This window comes from Amblyomma mixtum, chromosome 5 (assembly GCF_055824585.1).
Source record: "Amblyomma mixtum isolate Tamu chromosome 5, ASM5582458v1, whole genome shotgun sequence".
Lineage (NCBI taxonomy): Eukaryota > Metazoa > Arthropoda > Arachnida > Ixodida > Ixodidae > Amblyomma > Amblyomma mixtum.
Window position 1 is genome coordinate 88,732,743 of NC_143016.1, and position 16,892 is coordinate 88,749,634.

The following is a 16,892-nucleotide window of genomic DNA, read 5'->3' on the forward strand; positions in this document are numbered from 1 at the left end:
CACTAGCACTTTACCTGACTGTGCATGAGGTTCATTGACATATCCTGATTTGCTAATGTTGTTTGCTGACATGTGCTCCAGGCATAGGCTCGTAAACAGATGTGCCACATCTCATGCTTGTCGACAAATAACAAAGAAAAGTATAGCAGAGGCGCGCGCACACAAAGAATTCGACGCCCACGCCTTCGTTGCGTCTTCATGCCGTTCCCGGGCTGTATCTTGTTACCAGAGGCACAGTTAGCACCCTCCAAAGAGCAGATAACTTTTTCTTTTCATATAGTGACGACATCTGCGTACCGACGAGCTGTGAATGAAAGGGATGAATGAAAGCTTGCATTGCAGATCCATGTTAACGAGGCACCACAAAAACGAGGACGGAGACTTAGAAAGACCGAACAAGTGCTCACTATCAACTGATAAAAATTTATTGGGACACGCAATATATACAAAGAGAAAACAAAACAAAAGAGCAGAAAAAGCACACGATCTGCGTCGCCCAATTTTCCACCCTTTTGCATTGCAGGTCACAGAGGGAGTATGTGGAACTGGGCCTAATAAGTATATTACAGCCCGTTAGATTACTCCTGAGCTCGAGCGACTGCCATTCTCAGTGGTCAAGTGAAACCATGAAGCACAAAGCACAAGTTACATTTGTTTTTTCTACCTTAAAGGCCAGAAGTTGTTCGGATTATTCGTGCCAGCGTAAAAAGAAATTTTTCTGAATTTTGCACTTCATTTTTTTTTTAATGCAGGAGGCATCTCGTTCACACAACGTGTGGAGACACGGGCTTTGCCTTTGAGTGTAAATACGAAAAATGAGACATGCGGAAGCAAGTGTCTGATGCTATTTCTCCACTTTGTTCAACAGTTGGTTGGCGTCGGCAAGCTTCGGCCCAACGTCGTGCTCATGGGCTTCAAGGCTAACTGGCAGACCTGCCCGAAACAAGAGCTCCAGGAATACTTCGATGCCATCCAGTGAGTGGACATGTGATGCCATGCAGTGTGTTGGGCCCCTTCCGTTACCCAGTGTGAAATAATCAGTGGAAAGTTAATCGAACATATCTGAGGTTAAAACATTGCAACTACTTCATTTCTAACAAAGTTGTTGAGGAGGTATAGGCATTTATCGGTCGCCTTTAGCATTGCTGTGCAAGCAGCATGGTTATGCCCTTCTTCACTTAATGAACGGAGCCTGAACAAACACGAAGCGCAAAATATTCAGTGGACAAATGCAAATGCAGCAAATTTATTTAGCATTTAAAACCCGGACAGTGAGGCTCCAGACCTGAAAAGAAGAGAATTTTACTAAAACTCAGTCGGCAAGTCATCATAAATGGCCGATTAATTAGGTGTGCAAAATTAAGTTTACTTTTAGCGGTTTTAGTAGTTTGGGAGCGAAAAAAGCATTTGGTTTTCCGTTTCAGAACATCTCACTCGTATGACATCATGTCGGTTGTTGAGATTTTTAGCAAAAAAGAACTTTCGGATTATAGAACAAACGCGCAATGCGCTATTCTATCCAGCCACCAATATCCCCCCCCCCCCCCCCCTCCCTCTTTCTGCTTCCCCCGCGACGCGAAAGCGAAGTCAGACTTGCACAAGCGTTCGAGCGAGAGTTCAAGGAAAAAGCGCGCTTGAGAATCACTCGTCAAAACTGCCCTGTCAGATATTATCACAGGTTTCGAAAGTGACATTTACGCTCAGAAGCAAGTAATTTGTGTGCCCTGCCATTCCGAGTGGAACCCGCGACGCACATTTTACGTTGGCAGCGCTCCATGAGCCAAACGTTTGTTGTTGCAAGAAGCGAGCGCAGTCCTCCTCCTCGCTCGTCGCTCCTAACTAAAATTGCTGAGAACGAACCTCTTAACGAAGCCAAGGAGTTATTTTAGGGACGGCAACTCCTTCGTTGAGGCTGAGGAGGATGCTTGAACGGCTTGCGAAAATCTGGAGACTTCTTGCTACGACGATCATTAACTCGCTCTTTGCGTTTTCATTCTCCGCGTCTTCTCTTTAGATTACTGTTCCGGGACCGAGTAAAAACGTGGTTTCCCGGAGGCTATAGATTGCGGCACGCGCCTGAGAGCACTTATGAGAGCGAACGCGTTGCGTGCGTTGCGAAGCAGGCCGCGCCACGGAGCACGGCAGTGTTGTGGCGCAGCCAACAAGAAATGGCCTGTGTATATTCATGGACAAAATTTTGTAGGACGCGGATTCCTAGATATATATAATTTTAATACACACTACTAAAATTATATATATCCAGAAATCTGCGTCCTTCAAGATTTTTAGTTGTGTGAGGATAAATGCATGCTACATCTTTTGGAACGAATACCAGCTGTCTTTCTAGCGAGTTAACGCCGAAATAATGTTTTTTTTTTTTTTTCCCCGAATCCACATTCCCCAATTTCTTGTCCATGACTGCCTCCATGGTGGCTCAGTGGTTACGGTGCTCGGCTGCTGACCCGAAAGACACGGGTTTGATTTTAGCCGCGGGGGTCGCATTTCAATAGAAGCGAAATGCTAGAGGCCCGCATACTGTGCGATGTCAGTGCACGTTAAAGAACCCCAGGTGATCAACATTATTCACAGCCCTGCACTACGGCGTCCCTGATAGCCGGAGTCTGCCCATGAGATGGGTGGTTAATTGTTAACTTCGTGTAACAGCGGCAATTCGAGAGAATAACTGTGCGGGGAGTACACCCGCGGTAATGAGGATGATCAGCGCTTGCTTGACCACATTGAGCTGAAAACACACTTGCGCATATTGTCGGGCAGAGCGTTTCGAGCACACAGCTGAAGCTCGACTTCATTCATGGCACTCCTGCAACGCGACCTAAAGTTCACGTAGTCGTGGTACGCTTTATCGTAAATTATGTGGCTGGTACTGCGCAGGCGCGTAGGATTAAGTCATTTCAGCATGCGGTTTTCAGTGTAAAAACTGGAGGCAGTGCAAAAATTGGACAGCGTAAAAACTAAGGGCTGTGTACGAAAACGGAGTCCCTTGTTACCCTCAACCCTTACCGACAATCGGAATGAAGCATTCGGTAACATTGAAGAAGTCAACGTAAGCACAAGTCGCGACAGCGATGTAGACCTGCACTCTAGGCGGTAGTATGAGGCACGTCATTCCAACGCGTAGACGGCCTAGGCTTCTTAGGAGCCTAGTGCTGGTAAAATGACTACAATTGAACTTCGTTTAGCGAAAAGGTTTATAACGAGATAACGGATATAACAAGATAATAAATATAACGGAGGAATTACGACTCCCTTGAAGCACGGTCAACACGGGCTATAACGAAGCTGCTGCTATAATGAAGTAATCGCCGGTCCCCTTCAACTTCGCTATATCGAGGTTCTGTTATGAAAGTAGTAGGACTGGTTTTTTCCTGGGCGAACGGGCGGACGAGATGTGGTCTGCGCGTGCAGGATTGTTGAAGGGGGATATTGGGAATGCTGGGGAAAATCGGCAGTCGGCTCTCGGCCGTTGATGAGAGGAGGTCGCTTGTACTGTGAACCCCTGTCGAAACGTCTCGTCACGCAGAATCATCGAGCGTTTACTGGATCAGCGATACGCGATAAAATTTTGAGTAAATCTTTGTAAAACGGGCAAAGATACTCACAGCATGATTAAGGAGGCCTACGGTGACGCTTCCATGAGTAGATCAGGTGTTTTTTGAGAGGCACAAGCTGTTCCGAGAAGGTAAGGAAAGAGTGGAGGAAGATGACCGCTCCAGACGCCCTTCGACCAGCAAGACCAACGAAAATGTGTAGCGAGTGAAACATTTACTTAACAGTGATCGTAGAATGAGTATCAGAATGATTGCTGATGACTTTAGCATTCCTCAAACCCAAGTTTTTGAGATCGTGACAGAAAACTTATCCATGAGGAAAGCGTGCGCGTAGTTGGTGCCGGGAGTGTTGTCAGAGGAGGAAAAGGCCAACCGGTAGGATCTTCATCATGTGAATGAGGACCCCGATTTTTTGCCCAGCGCAAGGCGGCAACGCTGTCTCAGCCCCCCTAGTCTCGACTTAGCCCCGCCAGACTTTTTGCTATTCCCGAGAATAAAATCGACGCTCAAGGGGAAACATCACGGATCGGTAGAGGTGGTTCAACAGGCCGTGACGAGGGAACTAAACAGCATTCCAGTCCAGGCGTTCCTGGAGGCGTACAAAAACTGTAAAACTCATTGGCAGCAGCGTGTAGGTGCGGAAGGGTGCTACCTTGAAAAATTGTAATCGTTTGTACTATTCTCTTGAATAAATTTTGTTTTAAAAAATGAGTACTACTACTTTCAGAACAGCCCATGTATTTCAAAAGAAAATTGTCAACAAATGCACTTTGGCGCCGTTATAGACCGAATCTAAATACTCTGTCCTATCTGGCAGCCACTCATTCGACTCCCACATGGCGCTGTGCATTCTGCGTTTGGCCGAGGGCATCGACTTCTCCAAGTACGTCGGTGAAGACGGAACCGTGGCGGCCGGAACCGTCGCCTCGGACGCCGCCTCCAGTGGGCCTGCGGGGACAGAAGGCAGTCTCAACCGTGACGCTTCTTCCACCGATACCCTGCCTAGAAACAATTCCAACTCGCAGCTGTCACAAGGTACGCATGCGCGCATTCCCTTCATCTACTGTGGACAGTGTATTTTCATCTTTTTCTAATCGTTAGACTAAGACGCCTAGCTGGGAGTAAAAGAGAGTAACCAGTCCATGATAGCTCAACAGCGCAAACAAACAGGACAGGTGCCGTTCTGTGTTCTTTTCTCCTTCTCTATCCTGTTCGTTTGCGCTGTTGAACTACCATGAATTGTTACCAACTCACTCAATCTGCCGTTCTCCACCAGCAACCTGCCCTCTAGCGCACTTCATTCTATAAAAGGGAGTGCGTTGGAGGAGAGCTTGCTTTCTTTTTACTCCTTTGTGCTTAGAGTGTAAGCTGAAATTCACGGAGGTTGTTTGGAATGTAGAAATCGGGAAGCAGGTTCAGAAAGTTTTAAGTGCGTACTCACGTTGTGGCGTGCTTACGTGGTTACGTACTCGAGTACTTGCGTACGTGGTCGCTTGGGCGCTATATACTTAACGCGGGAGCGTTAAGGGTCTCTTGTCACAGAAAAACCGGTGTCAGCGTTGTTTGCCGTGAGCAAAAGATCCACGACAAATGTCCATAGGAGCAACCTAGAGGGCAGGTGTGTCACCTAGATCACGTGACTTTGTGACGTCGTCACAACCTGCCCACCGTGGTAGGTGGCAGCCAGATTAATAACTGGTTAGCGAGAAGTTGCTCGGGAAGACTAACCTGGGTCTCGCAAGCCCCACTGGTGGGGCAGTGGCACATCGCTTAAAGGGCAGCTGCAGCACTTTTTTGAGAATTTCGCGATATTGAAAGATTCAAATCTATATAGGCTGTAGGTAAAGCATGCCAAGTGTTTTTGCACTAGCATTTAAAATAGTGACGTAATCGACAATTGAATTTTGCGCTTCTCCTCAATGCACCTGAGTACGGCAAGAAAACTCAGCGTGACGTCACGGAAGGTATGATTTCAAATTACCGCTGTCGTCAGCCACACCCTGCCCTGACGCGTTAGACGCTGCCAAGCAACTCTCGGCAGGGTTCGCCTTCGGTGGCGTTGGTTTTTTTCCTTCAAAGCAGGCGTTTGTGCATTGGAAATGTACCGATACCTTCGATGACGTCATCATGCGCCCCCCCCCTTGGCGTTGTGCGCTGCTGAGAAGCTTGAAGGGCGTCCGGATTTTAGTCAGCGATTACTTGACTATTTCAAGTGCTAGCCCAAAAAGACTTCGCATGCTTTACCTCCAAGTTTCACAGATTCGACCCACTTAAGCTCATTGATTTCTAAAATCTATGCAGTTTCCCTTTAACCGCTGCACCACTGCGCCCGGAGTGGCATGAAGACTCCCAGGTATCGATGAAAGTAGAGTACAGAATGACCAATTCCACGTATATGTATATGAGTAGGCACTTAAAGGTGCCATTCTTGGTTGAATGGTTTTTCGATCGTGATTCGTGATCGTGATGTACAGAGTTTGCACTGTGCATTTTATTCTTCAGAGCACGTTGTGCTGCTTAAGCTGCGCTCATACGTGGCCTGACTGCCTTGAACTCAATCTGGGTCAAAGCTGATTTTCTTTTTGATCCTGCATGTGCATAGGCTGTTTTTTGGAAAGCAGAAAATTTAATGATACGATAAAAAGAAAGTTTTATTGATGCGAAAAGCTGGGTTGATGCATTGTGTTCACTACTAAACAAAAAAAAAGTCAAAGTGCTTAGATGAAAGTTTGCTTTTGGCGTACAGGGCTGCGCCTTTCAGTTCCTGCTTGACATTGCATGCTTTTCGCTTTATTTTTCTGTGCGTGTGTGTGTGCTGAGCGAGGAGGGGGAGTTGCTTCGTCGCTTGTTGTTGGACGTCCGCGTTGGCTGCCCTCTTGGACCTGCGCCTGACACTTTCTGCCAGTCTCACCCTTTCTGTCTCCCCACGCGGTTCCTCCTCTCCTCCACTTCTCTTTCCTTCTTCTCTCTCTCGCTTTCGCTGCCCGCGACGCAGCCCTGCGGCCGACCGCTTCCTGGTTGGCCTTTCTGGCAGCCCTCACGCTGGCCGGTGAGTCACCGCGTTCGTCCGCACACAGCAACGGATTAATTACAGGGAAACTGTGCTCTCCGCGCTTGCCTCTTTATTTTGGCATAAAACTCATTCCCAAAGTTCGATTTTATTTGAGGTGCAAGTTCCATCGTTCTTTGCATCGTTGCCATCCTCATTATTTTAATTTGTGAGCACGCTTTCGGCACCAGAAAAAAGTCACAGCCATGCCCTCCCTCCGGCAATAACATATTCAAAAGCGCGGAAGTCAAAAACGGTATAACGCGTCACTCATTTAGATATATACTGAAGGGCGATGCAACGGTGCATAGACCAATAAGCATAAAAATATCTCTGCTATTGTTCATTCCGGATGCTTTACAAATTTCTATAGAAACAGGACTAGAAAAGTAGCCCTACGCGAAGTAGCATTGCGGACAAACAATTTATTTGGTACTAATTACTTACAGCTATTTAACAATGTTGCTAATTAATAACAATGCCACTTATTATGGCACTGTTCAGCGCGATAAGTAATTATCTAGCACGACTTTAATACTAACTATAGTAAGAATAGGCATTCTGTGACTATGCTTCTAATATGCAGCGCTTATAGACTGCAAAGCCAATCTTCTAATTTTCTCCGAGATGCTTTGATCTACTCTCTGTGAGGCAAGCCTTCAGGACTCGTGAGGGGCAACCGATGCCGATAGCTCAGTTAATAGCCGGCGGCTCTACACCGCATTTGCGGCGGTGAACTTCGAACCCATGGGCTGTAAAGTCTGGAAGCGAAATAAAGTGTTGATAGCAGACATGAAAACTATGCTCCAGAGTAACTTTCACGCGTCCTGGAGATTAATGTCGCCGATTGTGCATTTCCATATGATCCCCTTCCCTCCTTTTTTGCCACGAGGGCCACTGTCGAATTAAAGGGGGTAGAGGCTACTAGGAAGCACCGGTTGGTATACCTCTCCGTGGTTCTGCAGCGGGCAGCTCCTGCGACGAGGACGATTCGTCGACGCCGCCGCAGACGCCGGCCGTCGAGAGGGGTAACCGGGACTCCGGCCTGGGAACGTACCGCAAGAACGCCTCGTCCACCTTGGCCACCCCCAACGGCGGCGCCGCGCGGAAGGCGAGCGGCACGGCGGCCGCGGTCATCGGCCACGAGAGCGTCACGGTGACGTTCCGGCGCGAGTCCTCGGCGCCCACGGTGCTGCAGCGCTGGTCGCGGCGCACCTCGTCCCAGCTTCTCGAGCGCAGCGTGCCCAAGAATGTGATGCAGTCGGTGAACCAGTTCCAGCGCAAGCAGAAGAAAGGCTCCATCGATGTCTGGTGGCTCTACGACGATGGAGGTACGCGTGCTACGCGCCTAATAGACCTTTCCACAAATTGCAGCGCCGCGCCATGCCCTAGCGGATCCGCGCAAAGCATGATGGGAGAAAGGAGCGGTCGCCGCCCGCGTCGTCTGCTGTCAAACGTGTTGCTGGTTGTTCCGCCGTGTTCAGGCGTTGTGCGTCTTCTCGCGCGCGTTGTAAATGTTGCAGCGCACTGCTGTGGTGGTTATCTCTTAGTCTTTCTGCAATTATGTGGGGATTTTTTTTAGACATTCGACATGTCTGCAGATTAGAATCGCGGTGGCGGTGAAAGGTGCTGCGTGCCCAGCTCTAGTAACAACACGAGAAAGGACATCAACATTTCATACCACGTATTCCCCGAGGACAAGAAGCTGAAGCTAGAATGGGTGCGCAGCGGCAAGGTTCGCAAGGGCGATTTACCCTGTGGAAGCCTTCGAAACACCACAAAATATGTGGTACGCATTTCAACACTAGCGGGCGCAAGGGATACATGGATCGTCTCTTCACGATCTTTCCACACCGAGCGTATGCGGAACGGACGCCTGCTGTGATTACGCAGAGCAATGGGCACATGCGAATCTCCAACTTCGGCTGGTGACCGGGGCAGAGGGCGTCGCGACTAGGTACGGCCAGGACGCCACAACCGGCAGCCTGAAGGCCGCCCGTAATGCTGCTGCATAATTTTCGTTTTTTTTGTTTTTTTTTTTTGGGGGGGGGGGGGGGGGGCTTTTATGAATAAAGTTATTCACCACCACCATGGGCACATGAGCGGCGAGGGCTCTGTGCATTGGGAGAACGCCGGTCTTTGCGTCTGCGGCTGCTCGGCTGGTGATCCGTGGCCGCGGAACGCAACATCCGACTGTGTCACGCTTACTGTGTCAACCAACTGTGTCATGTTTAGCAAATAGATCGTGTTCTGTCTAAAGGAGTGCTTGAAGATTATTTATTACAGCAGTGAACATTTACCGCGTCAGCATGAAATTTACCCAGGAGTGCGCCATGAGGACAACTGCACTCATATTGTTGTTTACATCGCTGCGTACGAACAGTTAGTACTCGTTCTCATGACATAAAACGCAATCGGCGCTTTAGTTCTATTAATCAACCTGTTTTCTTTTTAACCGGCTGTAGCCGTGCTTGTTTATGCAGTGCGATAATGTGTGGGAAGCGATGATGCGATCGCACGCCTGAGAAACACTTAACAACCGCGGGCTGTTGATATCGCGCAGGACCGGCGCTTCTCGTTTTTTGTCCCGGCTTCCTCCGACGTGACCAGTACTTTATTTTAAACTACTTTATCCAGAAGTATGTTTCGCGACCGTTCGCTTTAATTGAAACGGCCTAACTTGTTATCCACAAGCTAGCGACGGCGACGACTGCATGCTGCTGGCCGTAAAGCACTGCTCGGCAGTCTGGGTCACACCTGCGTTTCACGTTCATCATATGCGTGCCCAGCGATGTAAGCAATAATTAATTTCAGGTCACTATTGCCAAAGCTACACTCGGTGACCATTTTCATTCGCTAAAGCTAGTGATTCGCTCATCACGACCGCCGCAATCACAGATCATATCCTACGGACTCGCTAGGCTTAGTCGTCGCGGAAGGGAAGGGAGTCATCGTCGACTGAAATTAATTTGGCAGGCGCTTATCGCTGGTGACTGTTCAGGTTTGCACATGTGAAATATGGCCGTTCGTTTCGCTCATTTAGAAGAGCGAACATATTTGCACCGCCGCCTCATCACCGTGCTTTCACTCAACCGCCGACAAGGCTGACCGTCCGCCGATCGGATTCGTCAGTGTCGTTGGCCTGAAAAACGTGTCCCACTGCAATCATATTATAGTAAACTAGATATTTCACTATAATCACATGCTGCTGTTGACCGTGATAGTGTCATTGTCGGAGCAGTGTGACCACCGCCGTCGTCATCGTTGTACACTGAAAACGAGCTGAGTCTTTCGAATGCGCTTGGAAGGTTTCGTGTAGCACCGCGCGCGTCCGTCGAGTCCAAATGTCATTCGACTCAGATGTCATTCGAACGTTCCCATGTAGCACAGGTATAAGAAACAGCGATGGCGACGAGATGGCAGAGGAAGGCTCTCCGGTGAGCAGGCGCAGTCGGAGAGACGGACGAAAAGACGCGAGCGCGGAGCCGCGGGCGCGGCGGCGCTCCGTTTTCCCAGAGTGCTTTGCGCGGCCGCTTGGTGGCGCGGCGGAATTCGTGGAAAGGTCTATTAATGGACGACGAGTGAAAGGGGCTACCGCAGCTCCCCAATTAATGGAGGGTACCTGAACTATATTTCGACTTTAGAGGGTGAAAGACTTCCCACGCAAAAAAGGGATAGATAACGCAGAAAGGGACAGGTAATGCAGAAAGGGGCAGGTAATGCAGAAAGGGGCAGGTAACGCAGAAAGGGACAGGTAACGCAGAAAGGGACAGGTAACGCAGAAAGGGACAGGTAATGCAGAAAGGGACAGGTAATGCAGAAAGGGACAGGTAATGCAGAAAGGGACAGGTAATGCAGAAAGGGACAGGTAATGCAGAAAGGGACAGGTAATGCAGAAAGGGACAGGTAATGCAGAAAGGGACAGGTAACGCAGAAAGGGACAGGTAACGCAGAAAGGGACAGGTAACGCAGAAAGGGACAGGTAACGCAGAAAGGGACAGGTAACGCAGAAAGGGACAGGTAACGCAGAAAGGGACAGGTAATGCAGAAAGGGACAGGTAACGCAGAAAGGGACAGGTAACGCAGAAAGGGACAGGTAACGCAGAAAGGGACAGGTAACGCAGAAAGGGACAGGTAACGCAGAAAGGGACAGGTAACGCAGAAAGGGACAGGTAACGCAGAAAGGGACAGGTAATGCAGAAAGGGACAGGTAACGCAGAAAGGGACAGGCAACGCAGAAAGGGGCGGGTAATGCAGAAAGGGGCGGGTAATGCAGAAAGGGGCGGGTAATGCAGAAAGGGGCGGGTAATGCAGAAAGGGGCGGGTAATGCAGAAAGGGGCGGGTAATGCAGAAAGGGGCGGGTAATGCAGAAAGGGGCGGGTAATGCAGAAAGGGGCGGGTAATGCAGAAAGGGGCGGGTAATGCAGAAAGGGGCGGGTAATGCAGAAAGGGGCGGGTAATGCAGAAAGGGGCGGGTAATGCAGAAAGGGGCGGGTAATGCAGAAAGGGGCGGGTAATGCAGAAAGGGGCAGGTAATGCAGAAAGGGGCAGGCCACGTAAAAATTGACAGGTCACGTAAATAGGGATAGAACATGTTAAACGCATAGGCCGCGCACAAAAAGGTATTAGGCCATGCAGAGGGGTAGGTCACGCAAAGGAGAAACGAGGCCGAAAAGAGCGAACAAGGATAGATACCACATAGATACCATCTGTAGTTTGGGTTGGTGTTATTTATAGCGAATTCAACGTCAAAAGCTGCAAGCGCCGGCCGCTTACAAAAGTCGAAAGTTCTGTGCAGTTCATCGTCCCACTGCGGAACACGCGGTTATATTGTTCAAGTACAACTGTGTCTCGTTGAGGAAGCAGCTTTTGACAAAAACCTAATCAGTGATGGATTATGAATGCTTTCCGCACGTAAAAAAAAAATCTTCGTGGTTAAGCAAGCGCCTTGGTCTCTTGCGTTCTTATTCGTCTACTTATTCGCTGACACACTATCTTCCTCAATGCTGCACAGTTTTTAGGGAGCACAATATGTATAGCGTCTTCCGATCAGTCTTACAAGATTGCCTCCACAAAAACTGCAGCCATACAATGTGGAGCCGTATTTTTGAAACTGCTGCTCGCATGCAGTGCAGCCGACTAAGCAGATGCCTATGTATTGTATACTGGCGGCCGACACTCTTTCCAGTCTATTCTGTTTTATTCATTTTTGTATTTCCTTGCAATGCACCCTTTGTTGGTAAAACCGCCTAGTTCTGTTCTAAATACATACGCCCAGCAACCAGCTGTCTTACCAACTTTCTCGAGGTTTAAGGTGTCACCAGGAAAAACAAGACGAATCTTGAATATGGTCCAAACGGGGTAGGAGCCAATGATAGTTGCCGCCGAGGAATAATGATTTGCTTACACTCGGGTGAACTGTGCACTGGACGTCACTTACTAGACTCAGCCGTATGCTTTGATAGCCGTTTTATATATCATTTACGATTACGAGTATACATAGAAAGAGGACCTTCTTTTTTACTGGATTGTTCATAGAGACAGAGAGATAGAAGAAATACATGTTTCGAAGTTTGCGTTCATGCACGCATCCGTTTCGTGACGAATGTTCTGGCTGCGTTTTTGCCCACAGGTCTCACAATGCTGGTCCCCTATCTGTTGTCGACGAGGTCCCAGTTCTCCAGCTGCAACCTGAGGGTGTTCGCACTCGCCAATAAGAAGTACGAGCTGGACAAGGAACAGCGAAAGTGAGTCGCCAATCTCCCGGTTACATGTGTGAAGGATGTAAAAATTAACCGAGGAAGTGCTTTCTTTAGTTTTTCTATTCGGAGCACGGGAAAGAGGATTGCTTTCGAATTTCAAGCTTTTCATTGCTTACTCACGCTTTGTCGCACTTTTGGGAGAGTACTCCACTTGCTAATCCTGGCCGTTGCTGTTTCTGGTGGAAGAAATTAGCTGCATACTAGTCCTTTATGGGCAGTTAATTGAGTTAAGCGCTAATTTTTTTTTTTCAGCATGGCTGCCCTGCTGAGCAAGTTTAGGATCGAATATTCTGACGTCACAGTCATTCCCGACATTGTGAAGCCACCACAAGCGTCAACGTAAGTAAAAATACGAAGCCTTGTCTGTTTTCTTCCTTTATGTTCATTCGCTTTTTACGTTCGTCCCGATTTTTAATTTTACTTCGCGAGATGAGGCGAGAATTGCAAGACCTATTTTCTTCTTGTTCTTCTCCAGGAAAGAGGAATTCTTCAAAATCTTGAACCCGTGGAGGCGGTCATCGACAGAGGCCGAATCCGAGCAGGTGCAGGCGCCATTCGTGTCAGAATCTGAGATCCTGGCCGTCAAAGAAAAGGTGCGTCGTGGGTTCGATTCTGTCAAGCATCATCTCACGTCGCTAGAACCTCGATTGTATATTTCCGGCAACTGCGAGCGGCACATAAATGATTCAACCTTCGTTTTCCGATTTCAGACGAACCGGCATCTTCGACTACATGAACTTTTACGCCAATACTCAACAGGAGCGTCGCTAATCGTGATGTGAGTGATTTTTTTTAAAGTAATTTTGCTTCTTTCAGCATTCAATTAGAGCATTTTATGAACCACGTGGTCGCTGCTACACCGCGCATTCGATCATCTCAATCCTTCTGAGCTTTATTTGGACAACAAGCGAAGTATGTTTTTTTTTTCTTGCAGCTTAGTTCTTTCCGAGCCTCAGTTCCTATATTTTAGATTATCGGGCTAGGTTGTTCCCTGCTTGTTACTAACGGTGTTATTTGCCGCGGTGGCTCAGTGGTTATGGTGCTCGGCTGCTGACCCGAAAGACGCGCGTTCGATCCCGGCAGCGGCGGTCTAATTTCGATGGGGGCGAAATTCTAGAGGCCCGTGTGCTGTGCGATGTCAGTGCACGTTAAAGAACCCCAGGTGGTCGAAATTTCCAGGGCCCTTCACTACAGCGTTCGTATAGCCTCAGTCGCTTTGGGACGTTAAGCCTCCATAAACCAAACCGAAAGTGCCTATGGGGTGCTCGTAGCCGACAGGCCTAAGTGACCGCCTAAAGACACACTGTGCTTCCGTCTGTGTGCATGGTCTGTCTACTATCCGCCTCCATTATCTCTGCTCCATCTGCACCTCCCAAAAACCTCAGAGAAGTGTCACGTGAAACCGGTTGGAAAAGGCTGCCCTCTTTCCTAGTTGTCATCCTCTTGATCCTTTTGCGCACGACGCAGCTCGTCATGATACCCTCTCTATCCAATCGTACATATTCCTCCTCAATCCTCTTTCTTTTCTCTCAGTATCAGCAATCGCTCAATGCCCACCCGCTGCAGTGGTTCAGTGCTTAGGGCGCTCGGCTTTGGAGCTGGATTACCCAGGTTCGAATCCATTCGCGGCGGCTGCGTTTTGATGGCGGGGGAACGCAAAAGGCGGCTGTGTGCTATGCGTTGTCAGAACACATTAAAGGTCCCCAAGTGGTCAAAATTTTAGAGCGGTATTAGTAAAACGTTCAGTTGGGCGAATAGGTATAGTTTCATGGTGTTAAAACAGCGCAGAAAAAGAAACAAAAAAAAAAGGTAGACAGAGCACGAGCGCTCTACTCAACGCAAAAAGTCGCGAAACATTCCGTGCCCGATTTGACCTGGGTTTAACCTTGAGAAGAACAGCATAGCAACAGACCGACTTCGACGCATTGACCTTGGCCATTGTGTACCAAAATCAACCTCCGACCCTAATTGACCATGCCCGACAGGATGGCGAAATCTAGATTTGGCCTGGATCACCCCCGTAATTTGACCTTGGCCGATTTGGACCAAAAGCGATGTGCAACCATAATAGAGCGTGCCCGACACAATGGCGACCTCCTGATTTGGCCCAGGCCATTGCCGAAATGCTATCACTCGGGTATGACCGTGGTTAAACCCAACCTAACATTTTTTGGGCCCTCCACATTGGTATTACTTTTTTCTTTCACTCCCATCTCCCTCCATTCCTTCACGGCATGGTTGAGGTGTCCAACGAGAAATGAGTTGCTGCTCCTTTCAGTTCCCCGAAAACCATATTTTTTAATTGCCCGAGATTTCCATGCTTTTTGCTGACGTCGCGTTTTCGTGTACAGGACCCTGCCCATGCCTCGCAAGGGAACCTGCACGGCGCCCATGTACATGGCCTGGCTCGAAATGCTCACCAAGGACATGCCTCCGTTCCTGCTCGTCCGAGGGAACCAGACTAGCGTCCTCACTTTCTACTCGTAGAAAGCACGGCCTACTTCACACTCCATCGCATAGACACGGAAGAGCATCAGCTGTGCTGAGAAATTGGGGCCCTAAGTCAGTGCACTGTCTATCGCGGTAAACGGCCTGGTGCTGTGACGTCACAAGTCTCTGGCTAGGGCTCCTGTGAGAAGTTTATATACTTCATTACTTTATTTTTTTTTTCATAGTTTTTCTTGTAGTTACTTCGTAGTTTAGGTTTCTTTTTCTACTGAAATAACATACAATGCGGAAGTAGGCAATAGAAAGAGCTGTCGTTTCACGCTCAGCGCATGCTCATCTGTACATATTCTCATGCACAGTCGAAGCGAGGCTGTCTCTCACTTGTCACCTCTATATCTACTTCTTTTTGCGTGTTATTTTTAATTCTCTTAGGCTTAGGATGGCTACAGTACAACTCAAGACTCCTCCCGCCCCGAATAAGCCACATTATGGTTCTATTTTCTGGCGCAAATGTGACCTCGATGGTGGCCCTTTTTTCTCGGACTTTAAAGTACCTGCCCCAGTGAAAACCTCACTTTCGTGGGACCATTAACAGTTCTTCTACCGACACGTTGTGCCAGATTAAACTTCTCGTCGTATGAGCTTACGTTAACAACTGATGCTATGGGGGGCCTTACATTCGGGTTGTTAGCGCTAGCGTTGACTGTACGGGAAAGACTCCTCACACGCGTCACATGACATGCTGAGCATTCAACCAATCGGCACATGCCGAGTGCGCTAGCGAAGCTGCTTTTTATCTGTCAGGTGAAACTATGCGCGTGAACGTGCAAAAAAAGGAAGTGAATAAATATTTTTCCGTACTAATCTATAGCGGAAACTTTGCGCACCTTGTTCAACCTGAAAAGGTAGTTTTTGTTTTGCTTTGAACAGAAAAAAAAAAGGAAAAATAAGATCGCGGCAACTTGTTTTGGCGCATACTCCAGGTAGCAAAGTGCCATCTTTAGGTTCAAGAAACGGCTGCCGGAGTCTGCTTAAAAAGTAATAGTGAACCGAAGACGAGACACGAAGGCGTAAAAGACAGCGTTCTGACTCGCGATTGTTACCCAAGACGATTCTTAACCAAGTCTTGGGTTTTTAGCGCCCCCATTTGCGGCTGTTAATAAGAGTGCACACGGGGGCTTTTTTTCCCCCTCTTATCCCGGTCTTCACGCCCAGTTCTTGCATCCAGTCACTCTATTCGCTGCTGTGTGCCGAGCGGCGGATCAACGTCTAGTCCTCTCATGCGTGCAAGTGCGTATGCGTTTGTTAATATTACATAAATCTGCTTACGTTGTATAGCAAGATTACTGAATAAAACCGGAGGCCAAGGGTTGTTTCCTTTTTTAAATGTGCACGTTGTCAGTTGTGCCTTTTATTTCCTTTATTTTTCGGACGGCTATCTACAATACTAACACCTATATAGCATGTGCTGCCACTCCTTGTGGTACCCTACTCAACGCGGCCACGACGCGGGTTTCGTCTCCCACTGCTGCAGAAGTTGCGATGGCGCTGGCCATCGCCCACCCTGCCACTCGCACAGTCCTTAGCGACTCCAAAAACACCATCCGCGATTACTCCAACAACTCCCCTGTCGCGGCACGCATTCTCGAAGACTGCGTCCCTTCGCATAGATAGATCAGCCTAGTCTGGGTTCCTGCTCATGCTGGGAACTCCGGGAACGAGTGAGTCGACCACTTAGCCCAATGTTTTACGAACCGGGTGGCCTACACAGCTTCCTCCCTCGTCATCTTGGAGGAGACTCCCGAGACCTACGTTGAAATTACCAGCCTGTACAGAGAACGCCGAATATACCCTCCCTCCATCCTGATTTCGACAGAGCACAAGCCACCCTGTTCCGTAGAATGCAAACTCATTCGCTTCTCAGTCACTCTCGTTTGGCGCTTATCACCAACGGTGCATTCGACCCTTGTCCAAACTGTAACAATGGTACCCCCGGAACACAGACTCGCATATTATAGGGGTGCGCGAAACAAGCTCCCCAACACACCCTACTGCCAGTTCCC

General features: G+C 48.6%; 1 protein-coding gene across 1 annotated transcript in view; it reads left to right on the forward strand.

Moving 5' to 3' along the window:
• LOC149342944 (solute carrier family 12 member 1-like) overlaps positions 1-16,220 on the forward strand; it is a 75,140-nt gene extending 58,920 nt beyond the window's left edge. The window contains exons 17-24 of the mRNA XM_089545487.1: positions 869-975; positions 4,387-4,604; positions 7,584-7,949; positions 12,252-12,366; positions 12,634-12,720; positions 12,857-12,974; positions 13,092-13,159; positions 14,733-16,220. Coding sequence (XP_089401613.1) covers positions 869-975; positions 4,387-4,604; positions 7,584-7,949; positions 12,252-12,366; positions 12,634-12,720; positions 12,857-12,974; positions 13,092-13,159; positions 14,733-14,868 — 1,215 coding nt within the window. The 3' untranslated portion in view covers positions 14,869-16,220. The remainder of the gene's footprint in view (positions 1-868; positions 976-4,386; positions 4,605-7,583; positions 7,950-12,251; positions 12,367-12,633; positions 12,721-12,856; positions 12,975-13,091; positions 13,160-14,732) is intronic.
• The last annotated feature ends 672 nt before the right edge of the window (positions 16,221-16,892 follow it).